The sequence below is a fragment of the Numenius arquata genome, chromosome 8, assembly GCF_964106895.1.
Source record: "Numenius arquata chromosome 8, bNumArq3.hap1.1, whole genome shotgun sequence".
NCBI lineage: Eukaryota > Metazoa > Chordata > Aves > Charadriiformes > Scolopacidae > Numenius > Numenius arquata.
The window spans coordinates 26,350,403-26,365,045 of record NC_133583.1 but is presented as its reverse complement, the minus strand read 5'-3'; the positions used below and the strand labels follow the sequence as shown (position 1 = coordinate 26,365,045).

General features: G+C 47.2%; 1 protein-coding gene across 1 annotated transcript in view; it reads left to right on the top strand.

Moving 5' to 3' along the window:
- The window catches only part of GLG1 (golgi glycoprotein 1), a 90,065-nt gene that overhangs the window by 61,709 nt on the left and 13,713 nt on the right, over positions 1 to 14,643 (top strand). The window contains exons 7-11 of the mRNA XM_074151372.1: positions 81 to 264; positions 2,987 to 3,201; positions 10,337 to 10,458; positions 11,107 to 11,208; positions 13,145 to 13,298. Coding sequence (XP_074007473.1) covers positions 81 to 264; positions 2,987 to 3,201; positions 10,337 to 10,458; positions 11,107 to 11,208; positions 13,145 to 13,298 — 777 coding nt within the window. The remainder of the gene's footprint in view (positions 1 to 80; positions 265 to 2,986; positions 3,202 to 10,336; positions 10,459 to 11,106; positions 11,209 to 13,144; positions 13,299 to 14,643) is intronic.

Below are 14,643 nucleotides of genomic sequence, written 5' to 3'. Positions count from 1 at the left end.
AATTTTCAAGTGTGGGTTGTCTTTTGAAACACAACTTGAAAACTTAGCTCTCCCTCACATCCACGCTGTGTCTCCTGCAGTGTCGCGATGCACTGACCACCCGCCAGAAGCTCATCGCCCAGGACTACAAAGTCAGTTACTCGCTGGCAAAGTCCTGTAAAAGCGACCTGAAGAAATACCGCTGTAACGTGGAGAACCTGCCCCGCTCTCGGGAAGCCAGGCTTTCCTACCTGCTGATGTGCTTGGAGTCTGCTGTGCACAGAGGTAAGGGGGGGGGGGGGGTGGGCAGGGTTGAATCAAGAGATGGGACCTTGATTTCAAGTTTCTCTTGGACTTTCAAGTTCGATGTGTATTTACAATCCCCTTCTCTAAGTAACCTGTCCCAAGCTCTGGTTCAGAGGCAGGTTTCCTCATCATAACGCTTTCATCACGTGTTTTGAAGGTCAGAATAGCTGAGTAAACCTCGACTGTCGACTCCTGTAGTGGAGGCAAGAAGTTTAAAATGCAGAATAGCAGATCTCTCTTGGACTGATGGTGTGAAATTGCAAATCCTTCTATTCACCGTGAATTCAAGCAGCTTTTTTCTCCTTTATGTAGCAAGCACTAAATATGCTGCCAGGTTAAAACGGAGAGCCTGTTTATCATCACTCAGGGAAAGCCAGGGATACTCAGTCCTCTGCCTCTTATGAGCAGTGTTCTTTCCTTGCAGTTCAGTACCTTGGGTAAATGCTGTAATTCCACTAATTCTGGTTTTTCCTATAGGAAAGAAGGAAGGCAAGCGTGAGAATATTCTTTATGTTCATTTAAGTTAGTATAAACTGGAGATGCCTTAACACCAGTAGCTGTCTAAAGGGCGTTGGAAGGCCCTGTGCAGCAGGACCAACTAGAGGTGGAACAGGCTGGCCAGGGAGGTGGTTGAGTCACCATCCCTGAATGTGCTTAAGAGTCGCTTAGATGTGGTGTTGGGGGATATGGTGTAGGGAAGAACTTTGTAAGTGGGGTTGATGGTTGGACTCGATGGTCCCAAGGGTCTTTTCCAACCTGAATGATTCTATGATTCTCTGTGAAATTGCCGTAATGTATAAAATAACATTATATGCTTTAGATCTGCACCAGAGAATTGTTTGGTTTTCCCCTCGACGTGCAGCTGGGTGGTTTCTGATTCAGCGGCGGGGCTGCAGTGCTGCTCTAACACCATAAGCAATCTGTGCATTTATGAGTCTGAATAACTCGTTGCTTCTGATTGATGTGGAAATGATGTGTCCTGTTTGTGGAAAAGTTGTGGGTTGGGTTTTTTCCCCTCCTTTTTTCCTGCAGTAGGGCAAGTGCTTTCCTGAATTACATGTAGAAAACTGTTGTTCAGTTATTAACTTCCACTTTTCACGGTGGAACAGGTTCTGCAGCGTGTGGCTCGTGCACAAAGCATAGCCCAGGAGGAACGCTAATTATTCCCCACACTTCCGCGTGTCTCTTTATAATGCCCGGGAGCCCCTCTTGAGCTATAGGAGCTCTGTGGCATTGGGCGTGTGAATAGGTGGTGATGGAGGGCTGGGGGAGCACATGGCAAAAAAGCCAACGTGTTCCTTTTGACTCAAAAAAACCCCTCATTCTACATGGGACTGTAGGAAAGCGTACCGCAGATGTACACATTTATTAAAGCTAGATTTCTGTACAACTGCAGCTAGTTTGTTACACGCTCCGTATATGCTCTGGGTAACATGTTCTGTTCTGGTTTTTTGGCTTCCTGAGTAAGTATGTGCTGTTGCTGTAGAAAACCTTTTCCTCAGAAAATGTTTAACGTGCTGTTGGACACATTCCTCCCCCCAATTACATACCGAGCTGGTAAAAGACCAGAGGTGACTTCTGTTTTCCTTGAGCGTACCGGGAATAGCCAACCTGCAGCACAGAACTGCACATCCACGGCGTGTTTTCAGCTGTTCTTCAAAAGCACCTCCTGTAATCTGAAATCCAAAATAAGATTCTCCTAATCTTTCAGGGATCCCTTTTCCCCCCTTAAATTCATGCATTGAATCTGTAGACTGGGAAATATCACGGAGTCAGTTAAATGCATAACAACTGGTTTAAACCCCAGCATGTCTGTTCTAGCATATTTGTTGCAATCTGGTGTTTTCCAAGCTCTGGACACTGTCCCTATTCTTCCAGAGTGGTGGTGGGCCACCCTCCCTGCCCCAACAAGAGGGGGGTGGTGGTGGGCCGCCCCCCTGCCCCAACAAGAGGGGGGTGGTGGTGGGCCGCCCCCCTGCCCCAACAAGAGGGGGGTGGTGGTGGGCCGCCCCCCTGCCCCAACAAGAGGGGGGTGGTGGTGGGCCGCCCCCCTGCCCCAACAAGAGGGGGGTGGTGGTGGGCCGCCCCCCTGCCCCAACAAGAGGGGGGTGGTGGTGGGCCGCCCCCCTGCCCCAACAAGAGGGGGGTGGTGGTGGGCCGCCCCCCTGCCCCAACAAGAGGGGGGTGGTGGTGGGCCGCCCCCCTGCCCCAACAAGAGGGGGGTGGTGGTGGGCCGCCCCCCTGCCCCAACAAGAGGGGGGTGGTGGTGGGCCGCCCCCCTGCCCCAACAAGAGGGGGGTGGTGGTGGGCCGCCCCCCTGCCCCAACAAGAGGGGGGTGGTGGTGGGCCGCCCCCCTGCCCCAACAAGAGGGGGGTGGTGGTGGGCCGCCCCCCTGCCCCAACAAGAGGGGGGTGGTGGTGGGCCGCCCCCCTGCCCCAACAAGAGGGGGGTGGTGGTGGGCCGCCCCCCTGCCCCAACAAGAGGGGGGTGGTGGTGGGCCGCCCCCCTGCCCCAACAAGAGGGGGGTGGTGGTGGGCCGCCCCTCTGCCCCAACAAGAAGGGGGGTGGTGGTGGGCCGCCCCCCTGCCCCAACAAGAGGGGGTGGTGGTGGGCCGCCCCCCTGCCCCAACAAGAGAGGGGGGGTCCCTGACATGACCAAGAAGCATTATAACTAAATCGCGTTGTCTTCTCTTGGCCCAGGTCGACAAGTGAGCAGCGAGTGCCAGGGCGAGATGTTGGATTACCGGCGCATGCTGATGGAAGACTTCTCGCTGAGCCCAGAAATCATCCTCAGCTGCCGAGGGGAGATCGAACACCACTGCTCGGGCCTGCATCGGAAGGGTCGCACCCTGCACTGCCTGATGAAAGTAGTTCGGGGTGAAAAGGGAAACGTCGGGCTGAACTGTCAGCAGGCGGTGAGATGTTTTTCCGTCCCTTCGCTTCTAGGTTGCTCAGTTGGTAGAAACAATGATTTTTCCGTGAACGTTTTGCCTTACGATGGAGATTCTTCTGAAGGCACTCCGGCTCTGCTGGCTGCCAGGGAATGCTGGAGGCAGTTGTGTAATTGTCGTGGTCTAAAGTGTAACTTGGTATCTAGCAGCATGTTATTAATGTCTCTTTTTTTTTTTTTTCCCCCTCAAAAAATGCATTTTGGATTGTTTTGCGCTGGATTTTGTACTGGATCTCCAGTAGTTCTCTCTCAAGTTGTGGAATTCTCTCCTGGGTGCGAGACATAGGAAAACTTGCTTTTTTTCAAAGTGTTAAAACATTCCCTCTCCTTCCTGTTTTTTTCCCCCCTATGCCCTGTCCTTGAAAAAAGCACTAAATCTTCTCAAAACACCTTTCCCCGCTCAGTTTTATTTTTGCTATTTCATTCAGTTTAAGCGATGGGGGTGGAACTCGAGGGACAGGTAGGCACAACGTGCCGCTGCACGTCGCTGTGGTCGCAGCTGCTGAAGGAAACGTCGTTCCTCTCCAAAATACCTCTTTAAAACAGGATGATTCTTTTGCCTTTTTTAAACTCCATTTTGGCCCGGATGCATCCTTTTTTGTAGTCTCTTTAAATTGAAAACAATTGTTCAATATTTGTTTGAACTTGTTAGTGCTTTTTAACGTAATACTACATTTTTGTACTTAATACCTGCTTTTAGTGACCCCTGAGCCTGGAGAAGTGACATCAGTGCCGAAACTGGAGTGGCACTAGGGAGTGTCAGTGCTGATGTAGGAATTGGAGGAGATTCATAGGTTGGTCCAGGCCGGAAGGGACCTGCAAAGGTCATCTAGTCCGACCTCCCCACAGTCAGCAGGGACACCCCCAACTAGACCAGGTTGCCCAGGGCCTCGTCGAGCTTCACCTTGAATATCTCAAGGGAAGGGGCCTCAACCACCTCCCTGGGCAACCTGGTCCAGTGTTCCACCACCCTCAGGGTAAAGAACTTGTTCCTAATATCCAATCTAAATCTCCCCTTCTCCAACTTAAAACCATTGCCCCTCGTCCTGTCACTGCAGGCCTTTGGAAACAGACCCTCCCCAGCCTTCCTGTAGGGCCCCCTCAGGTACTGGAAGGCCGCTATGAGGTCTCCCCGGAGCCTCCTCTTCTCCAGGCTGAACAACCCCAGCTCTCTCAGCCTGTCCTCATAGCAGAGGTGCTCCAACCCCCTGATCATTTTGGTGGCCCTCCTCTGGACCTGCTCCATCAGGTCCATGTCCTTTCTATATTGAGGGCTCCAGACCTGCACACAGTACTCCAGGTGAGGTCTCACCAGAGCAGAGCAAAGTGGCAGAATCCCCTCTCTGGATCTGATGGCAGCACTTCTTTTGATGCAGCCCAGGACGGGATTGGCCTTCTGGGCTGCGAGTGCACATTGCCTGCTCATGTCCAGCTTCTCGTCCATCAGCACCCCCGAGTCCCTTTCCTCAGGGCTGCTTTCTAATACCTCATCCCCCAGTCTGTATTTATACCGAGGATATACCGAGATGTATCCTCTTGACCTCCTGCCACGTATGGCACTGCTATAATCTTTTTTCCATGTAAATGCAGCTCAAAGCCTGAGCCCCAAATGTTGCCAGTTTGTGTATGTAATTCAAAGATAAATGAATATCTGTTAAATTTCTGTAAGGCATAGGATGCCGTTGTGCTGAAGCTTATTTCTGCATAAATACCAGGTGTATTGGCACAGCAGCTGCACGGTTTGAGTCATTTCTGCGGTGAGCTGCAGTGGGTGACTTAGGCTTTGCAACATTGCTGTGAAAAACTGAACTCTTGTTCCTGTTTAAATACGGAATTGAACTCGCTGCCTCAGACCTTGATTATTTGCACGTTGTCAGATCAGTTCATCTTTTGGGAATAGCTTACAGATCATGAGGTGCGTGTTCAGAACAAGTCACGTAAGTCAAGGCAGGGGACCCCGAAAGCGACAGATTTCAGATCTGTGGGGAAAAAGAATGTCTGTAAAAATCTAAGGGTTTTCTTTTTTCAGTTCTCTTATGCTTAAGCTTCTGCTTTATTTTTGTACTATAAGTTGATGAAATAGCAGAGCTTGTCCATGACTCCCCTTCGAGCTGAATGACCTATGTTCTGTTCTTAAGAGAGCAAAATCAAGACATTTAGTCTTGATTTTATAAAATACAATTGGTTTGTCTGTATTTTTATGGGCAAGAGGAAATAGATGATTGCAAGAATAGGATAAATGTTCCAGTGCTGTGGGTTCCTGAGGACTGGCATGGTGCTATTATAGAGCTGCCTGCGACTTCTGAGGTACTAAATCATTTACTGTTGATATTTTGGTATGTGAACGGTAATGGTTGTCACTGGGTTTTCTTTGGTTTTAAATTATCGTGTGAGAATGAGCTTCTTACTTTCACCTTCTATAGTAGATAAATTATCTTTGCAAGGAAGGGAATATTGCCTGAAACCCTTCCAGATACTTGTGCAAGAGACTCAACTCGCCTGTCGTATGAGATTTGGTTTGTGAAGAAGGGAAGTTAGAGGTCCATCCCTTCATAGCAGCAGGAGCTACTTCATTTCCTTTTGGGTAGCAAGAGAGCACCTTTGACGTATGCTACTGCTGAGCCACTGATGCTTTCCTGAAGCCGATTTCTCAGCTTCTTTGTTGCCATATGTCAGTATAGTTTGGTCTTTGAGACATATAGATGGCCTCAGAAGTGCTGCTTCGGTAAATTCATTCATGGGGAAAAGATTGACCTGGTTGGGGTTTCCAAAAAACTAGTAAGCAGACTGCATCAAAGAGCATGGACTGTTTTGATTTGGGTTTTTTTTGTCTACAGTGTAATGTTGGTGAGAGCTCCTGTCACTTTGTACCTCCAGTGGCTCCTCATCTGCAGATGTGATGGCTGCTTCAGCCGTCTCCTGCTTGCTCACCTCCTGGCTACTGCTTAGTCCACACGGCTTTAGCCCAAGTCCAGCTAGACCAGAACTGACTGATGTTTGTCCTTGTTTTCTGATGTTCTTGGGTGAATCTTATTTCAGGAACATGGTGCTGATGCTCTCAGGTTGAACTTTGATGTGGCTTTTAGTGGTGGAACTACCAATCTGTGACATCTCTACCTTATTGCCTGTGGAAAAAGAGGAAAAAGGGCTTGTCCCAGCAGAGCTGGCTGCAGCGCTTTGGGCCCAACTCCAGGTGTTGTCTTTTCTATGTGGAGTCAAAAACTCGTGTCCCTGTGCTTTTAGTAGCATCAGTAGGCAACGCTGATACAGCGCTATAATTTCTTGGCTAGCTCAAAGCAGTAGGACTAGTCCTGAAACTCTTCACTGTAGAAGCTGTAGGACCAGACACACTACCTTGGACTGTTTGCTTGAGGAAATTGGAATGGAAGACATCTAATTTGGATCTGGTTTTACTTACTGTCCTGTCTGTCAAGGTTTGCTCTGATTCTGCTTGCCTTTTGATGGAAGATGTTCGCCCATCTGCCAAAAACAAGACACAAAAAAACCCCGAACCACGAAAGCATAACTGAAGGACCTGCATGATTTCCTGCAGGAGCATCTGTTCTTACCCTTTTCCGCACGAAGAACATGGGTGATTCCTTGTACTTACATCTGTCGATGTGTTCTCAAACTTTCTGATGCCCTGATTTCTTGATCCTGAGGGGTTTCATTTCTTGTGTTCAGGTTTGGGCCCCTCAAGACAGGAGTGACATTGAGGTGCTGGAGCGAATCCAGAGAAGGGCAACGGAGCTGGTGAGGGGTCTGGAGGACAAGTCCTGTGAGGAGCGGCTGAGGAAGTTGGGGTTGTTCAGCCTGGAGAAAAGGAGGCTGAGGGGAGACCTTCTCGCTCTCTACAACTCCCTGAAAGGAGGGTGTAGCCAGGGGGAGTGGGTCTCTTCTCCCGAGGAACAGGCAATAGGACAAGAGGAAACGGCCTCAAGTTGCTCCAGGGGAGGTTTAGGATGGATATTGGGGAAAATTTCTACAATGAAAGGGTTGTGAAGCCTTGGAAGAGGCTGCCCAGGGCAGTGGTGGAGTCACCATCCCTGGAGGTGTTTAAAAGCCAGGCAGATGTGATGCTGAGGGACATGGGTTAGTGGTGGCTTTGGCAGTGATAGGTTGATGGTTGAACTCGATGATCTGAAAGGTCCCTTCCAACCTGGACAATTCTGTGATTCTATGTGTTTTATTAAGAAAAAAAACCCCCACCATTGGGATGAGATACATCACAGGAGCACGTCTTCCCATGTAAAACAAGCTCTTCTTTGCTTTGGAGAGGCATGTAAAATTTGAATATGTTCTGATCTTTAAATGGTCTTCTGCAAATATCATTATGTTATTCTTCAAAGCTGGAGATCCTGCGCGATACGTGTCCCTTAATTGTGAGCATCAGCCCATAAAAGGTCTGCAGCTGTACTGGCAGCATCTATCACCTATGGTGTTGCTTAGCAGAAGCAGTATTTTATACTAGAGCTGCTGGCAAACTGTTTTTTCAAATAATGTGGCTTTTATGTTGCTCTGGTCTCATCTTTGCTTTTTCTGTTCAGTCCCTTGAACATGGAAAACTATAATCTGTGCTAAAAGGGCAGATATTTCTGCTTCTCATGTCTAATACAGTTAATAAACTGATAATTAATTGTTAATTTAGCTCCACATCGGGGTAAAAGTTCAGAGGATTATAATGGTTATCCAGCTGCTTTTCAGCTGCAAGGGGTTGTTGTGAGAGGGAGGAAAATCCTATAAAACCATCTCTTTTATCACCGGTGCCAAATTATTCCCTCGCCCCTGCAGCCAGGGCAGCTGCCTCACTGCTCCAAATCCTGCACGGGGTTGAGGATCAGGACTGGGAATCCTGCAGCAGTGCCCAGTATGGGGCAGAGCAACTGGGAGGAGACCTGGTCCTTCTGAGCTGTTGTACCAAATGGAAGAGGCCAAAGTGCACTGGATACCAACACAAACGCTGCCTAAACTGAGGCCTGAGGAAGAATCCTGCCTATATAGAATCATAGAATGGTTTGGGTTGGAAGGGACCTTAAAGCCCATCCAGTGCCACCCCCTGCCCTGGGCAGGGACACCTCCCACCAGACCAGCTTGCTCCAAGCCCCCTCCAACCTGGTCTTGAACCCCTCCAGGGATGGGGCAGCCACAGCTTCTCTGGGCAACCTGGGCCAGGCTCTCACCACCCTCACAGCAAAGAACTTCTTCCCCACATCTCATCTCAATCTCCCCTCTTTCAGTGTCAAACCCTTCCCCCTCCTCCTATGGCTCCCCTCCCTGATCCAGAGTCCCTCCCCAGCTTTCCTGGAGCCCCTTGAGGGACTGGAAGGGGCTCTAAGGTCTCCCCGGAGCCTTCTCTTCTCCAGGCTGAACCCCCCCCAACTCTCTCAGCCTGTCCTCCCGGCAGAGGGGCTCCAGCCCTCCCAGCATCTCCGTGGCCTCCTCTGGCCCCGCTCCAACAGGTCCATGTCCTTCCTGTGCTCTGGCCAGTGTATTTAATCCCTGTGTGTAAGACAACGTCAGTTTTGAGGTTTTAATTCACCCATTTGTCCTTAAGGGAGAAATTCCACTAATTGTACTTGATCCCTTTCCATACGTAAACATCTAACATAAAGTGATCCCAGCACTTTGTGTGCAGCGTATTGCCCATCCGTGCAGGCTGTGTGTGTGTGTGTGTGTGCCAGCAAAACAACCGTATTCTTTTCCTTCTTGCTTTGACTGTTACGACGTTTGTAAAGGATTTATCACTTCTCCCTTCTTCTGGTTAAGGTATGGCTCCCTGTTACTATCTGGATCCTGTATTGGCTTCTGTTCGACCACTGTCAGGGTCGTATAAAATATTTCTTTTTTATTATTATTGTTTTTTAGTGAAAATATCCCAAGAATTTTTGAATCATCAGCTAGTGCCTGCTGGGCAGCGCTCTTCCGAGCTGCCTGTGTCCCTTAGAAGCCGAGGCTGGACCTAATTAACTTTGGCCAAGAGCGAGTTGCAGGAAATCCTGTGTTCCTCCCAGGCAGTCTGTGGTCTGGCCTCTTGATTACAGGTTTCCTATTGGATAAATAGCTCTTGCTTTTATTTTCTGCAGTTCTCTGATGCTTTTTTCCCCTCTTCTCCTTTTTTTTGTGATGGTAGGGCTTTGCCCCTCAAAGTTTCCTGGATGGTGTTTAGGTGGAGACTTTGAAAGATGGAGAATAAAATTGACTTGGTTGGTCTGGGGGACCGTAACAAAAAATAATTAAGTAACTCCCAGGATTTTAACAGCATAGAACATTTGATGTCCGTGTGCAGTTGCCTTCTAAGCGAGCTCTCTTTTTAAAATTTGGGGGTTTTTTCTCCAAATTTGTCAGCTAAAAACGTTTGCCTGTCGAATGATGATACCAGTGTGCCCTATGTGAAGTGGGCTGTGGGCATCCTGGGCTGAGTTACGGCCCAGAAAGTTACTGTTTTCCCCAAAACTGTAGATTGAGTGAGGCTGAAGTTTACCCAAATTCCCTTCAAATCTATCTATCTGTATCTCTCGACTAAATTGTGGTTACCCTGCCTTCCAAAAGCTTGAGCAGGTGTGCTTGAGGAAATGATATTTCATGGGCCAGCAGAACAGGACGTTTTATCCTGTATTTCAGTGAAATTTTTATGTTCTCTTTAAGTAATTCAAAAACGTTTTGAAGCTTTGCTTGCAGTTCGGCGACTGGTCTTTAAACATCAATTTGGTTTTCAGTTTAGAGCAGTAAATAGTCTTTATGGAGATGGGACAGATTTGCACGTTTGGCATCATCAGCCTTATGGGACGGGGGTAGAGCAGAAATACAATATTCAAGTTTTAGCATTTCTGTTTTGTAAACGGGTATATATAATGGGTCCGGGTTTACAGTTGACCTTCAGTACGCGACTGGTCTCCTCCAGTGATGCTGGGCTGTTTTATAAGGATAATTAGGGTTCAGCAGCGCCAGACTCCCATGCCTGGTAATTGAATTGGCAGCTTAAAATAATCAGCTGTAGAGCAGAGGTCGTAACTGGTAGTGGTGTTATTGCCATAGATTGGCCGGGCTGAGAAGTCGCGAGTGCTCTCGTTTTGATCGTTTTAATTTGTTTTCCTGTGCAGCTCCAGACACTGATCCAGGAAACAGACCCCGGCGCGGATTACCGCATCGACCGGGCGCTGAACGAGGCCTGCGAGTCGGTGATACAGACGGCCTGCAAGCACATACGCTCCGGAGACCCCATGTAGGTGCCTCTGGCTTTACGACTGGCTTTTGGTTCTGTTGGGCATCCATGAAGATTGGCTGTCTGACCAGTATAGATACTAAAAACCTGTCCAGAAACGACGGGCTCCAATCTAGCGATTTGTCCGGGGTTGGAGGTGTCAACTGAGCTCCCTCTTCGTTCTCGCTGTACAAGCAGACTGGTGTTTTTATAACGGGGCAGGTTTAGCACTGGTGAAGGACGTAGCTATGTCAGGCCCTTAGATTACATTTGTAACGTTTGATGTGCTGATTTCTCTGATGACGCAAGTCTTTACCAATATCACCAAGAAAAGTAACAGGCCTTGAAAAGCCCAGTTAAGCAAACCAGAGACCAGTGTCTCCTTTATCTTCAGGTCTGATATAGTGTCCCCTGAGACAGATTTTATATCCTGATGATTTTGTCATCTATCAGACTTGTTGAGATAGCTGAAACAAAGGGATTTAAGAGGGTAAAAATGCGGTATACGATTGTTTTAGATGCAATCTTGAAGGAAGAGAAAGATCTTCACTGTGTTTGACCGTCTTATCTGCAGTTCATTGGAAAGGCTGATTTGGCAACACCGACGTTACAGGGAAGCTCAGCACGATAACAACAGTTTGTTGCCTAACCTTCTTCTTGTGTTTGCAGGATCCTGTCCTGCCTAATGGAGCACTTGTATACTGAGAAGATGGTAGAGGACTGTGAGCACAGGCTTCTGGAGCTCCAGTATTTCATCTCTCGTGATTGGAAGTGAGTCCTGTAAAACAAGATGTATCCTCTCTTGGTGCTTGTATTTAGTGTTCGTATGCATCAGCAGCTCCTGGTAAAACAGTATTGCTTACGCTTGTTGGAGAGAGGACTTCTAAGGTGCCAGGTCTGTAGGGCATTGATGCCTGTCTAGAACAGTAGAAGTAAAAGCTGCTTAGAAGAAGTAAGCGTGATGCCTGCTTAAATCAGACGCTCACTTGAAATGATGCAGCCTTAAAAAGAATCTCGAGTTAGAGCTCTGAAATTCAATGCGTCTTTAATTAAAAGATGTCCTCTGGCCATATTGAAGTTGAAGGTCACTTTCTGTGCAGGTGACAGCCGGCTTTATCTGCTCTGAGTGCTCCAATACAGGAGTTAGGAAAACCACACTACTGAGCGTAACAAAGAACCACTGTGTGAGAGGCTCCCTACTTCCATTTCTGCCTTTTTTCGAATTCTCTCGCTGTGATTGCAGCCTGTAGAGCAGATGTAATTCCCTCTGGAGCACTGCTTTTCCAACTTTCTCATGCAGAGATGGCAGCGCTATGTTTTAAATATATACAGAGCCCCTTGTGTCTGCCTGGGTTAAGATGAGGAGAGTATCAATTTGTTAAACATGGCCATTGAAGAAAAAAAAAAGTGTTTTGGCTTTTCTTCTGAAGAAGATTGAGGAGTGTGGAATTAGTATATCAAATGGGGTTGCTGCAAGAAATGGAATAATTGTTCTCAGGGACCACAAGGAGTGTAAGGCAAGAAGTCGTGGGCTTTGATTCCTGCAAAGGGAATTCAAATCAAACATTAAGAGAATCTGACTCATAGCTGTATCCATGGGCAGAATTGCCAGTAGTTAAGAGCTGACTCTTAAGAAGCTCTGTGAACCTTCTGCTCTTAAAATACATGGGGCTTCACGGACCAGAGAGTTTAGGGCTTTGTGGCTGTTTAGTCATCTCCATAACGGTCTCCATAAGGTAGACAAGAATATTTAATTTACTTTTTTTTCCTCCTCTTCCTGTTTCGCTTCATTTCTTCTTCTCCTGCCAGTGCCATGTTTCCAGCAGGTAGTTCATTGCTTGAGCCAAACTTAAGTGATGGGAAGAAGGAAGACTGAGTATTTGCATTTTGCTGGGAGTAAAGATAATTCTAATTCATATTGCAGGCTGGGCAACATGAGCTCATCTTTCTTGTTTAACCACTGTTTCCTAGAACTGGCTTATAAACACTGTTGTATTAACTGTGTGCCAAGCACAGACGCACGGAGTAGAAATGGTTTTCTTACTATTTTTATCATTATGTATATAACTGTGTCCCCTGATATCACTTGATGCTTGCCTTCTAAAGTGGTGTAGGAATCTGAAGTTTCCGTTTCGGGAAGTTGGCAATATCTCACTGAACTTTAATATAATTAGACGTCATCTTAAGAGATCTGCCCTTGCAGTTTTCTTGTATGCAAAAGCGAGAAACGCTGAGTCTCCAGTTAGCTCAAATCCAGGGCAGACAATAATTTATCTAACTGAGATTTGTATGAAACTGGCATTTCGAAGTGGCAGCAGTACAAAGTACACGTAAGGTATTATAACAAGCAAAGCATGGTATGTACCTGCCTTTCTGCTGCTTTAGGACATCAAGGAGCCGATTTCTTTTCCCGTGTGTCAGCATTTGGCTGGCTTGCTGCAGAAGAGAATGGGAGGCGCTTCAAGAAGCGTTGAAGATTTAATCTGTAATTAAAGATATTTGTCTATTTTTGCGAGACTGGGGAGTTGATTCCAGATTGAGCGACAGGCATTTCACCACCCGTTGGTTCCATTGGTTGGACACCCCTGCTAAACGATGTGGTGGTGTGTGAAACTTGAAGTAGATTTTTCTGCCTGAAAAGCATTTCAGAATATGAAAAACGTTGAAGGTTTAAATAAAGTGCTAGTGATAACTTTTCTGTTCGCAGATTGGATACAGTCCTTTACCGCAAGTGTCAGGGCGATGCCTCCCGTCTCTGCCATACCCACGGCTGGAATGAGACTAGTGAGCTGATGCCCCCGGGGGCTGTGTTCTCCTGCCTGTACAGGCACGCGTACCGCACAGAGGAGCAGGGCAGGAGGGTGAGTGCCGCTTACACCGCTCTGTGATCTGCGACAGAAGGGTTGCACACACGTTTGGGAGTTGGACACGCTCTGCTAAAACCACAAGAACTTGCAAAAGCTAATTTAAAAGCCTTTTCCGCAGGTGGTACTTGCACTGCTTTGGGTGCAAACTCCATCTCAAATGCGCCTCGAAGGTCTGTGGTGGTGTTCTGGGAAAGCCAAAGTGCCACATCAAGATGTGACAACTGCCCGCAGGGGGAACTGTGTGCTGACAACAGCTTGTGTGTATCTATTTAGACAGAGGGCAAGTCCTCCCCCTTGTCTTCCCAAAGAGGAATGTGATTCCTTGCAAATAGCTAGTGTAGCTGCAGAATTGGTTTTATGCAAAAAGGAGTTCCAAGCCCAGCTTTCCTGGGCTGTTTCTAATTAAGTTTTGATCCGAGTACAACTTCAGATTATACTCCATTAAGTTCTTCCTATTGCTATAAAGCATCCTTTCGTTTCTTTGGAGTGTACTGTCCCAGTAAATGTGCTTATGCTGCCTTTAAAGAAGACATTAGGGATGTGACTTGCTGCCCTGCAATCTGGAGATCCACCATAATTGCTTTTTTTTTTTTTGGTTTAGAGCTACTCTTTCCAAGTTTGCTGCCCTCTTGTGCCTTTATCAAGGCAGCTGGGTACTCGGTTCCGTTTCTTTTGGCACTGTAGTGTATGCCACCCCTAGGAGTTGGTGGATTTACTCAGTGGCCTGGCTTAAAAAATTAATTTCTGCAGCTTGATTTAAAAGGTCTTTTGTGGCAGAGGTCAAGTATTGATTGAAAGTATCTCTCTTTTAGGAATAATTCTTTTAATGCAGTTTCTTAGTCTGCTGAGTTGAGACTTATTAATTCCGTTTTATATTAGTGCTGACCAAAGAAATCAATAGCCACCCTGCAAATAATCTATCAGAGAGAGAAAAGGCTTTTAAATGTATTTTTCTTGTGGAAAGTAGGCTAAGGGAGCAGCCGTCATTTTGAAATTTAGTGTTAGAAAGCAAACCCATCAGGGATTAGGTTTGGACTTTTTTCCAGTGCTGCCCAGGAAATGCTAGGTGACTCTCAGTGCTTTGGATTTTTAAATATAGGATGTTTTAAGCTTCAACCGGTGCATTTTAGGTCTGACAAGCACCATATCAGTATCCCTTGGTTTTCTACAATTTGTTTCTTCCTCGGTCTTGGCAAATGCCGTCTCTGATGTGCTGCGGTGGGGGTTGCTGAGAAGGAATTACAGCCAGACTATATTGCCTTGTTCTGGGCTTCCCCTTTGGTGTTGAGGGCATGAGCTGGTTTGACTCATTGCAAAAGCAACGTGAAGGTTTAAGAAT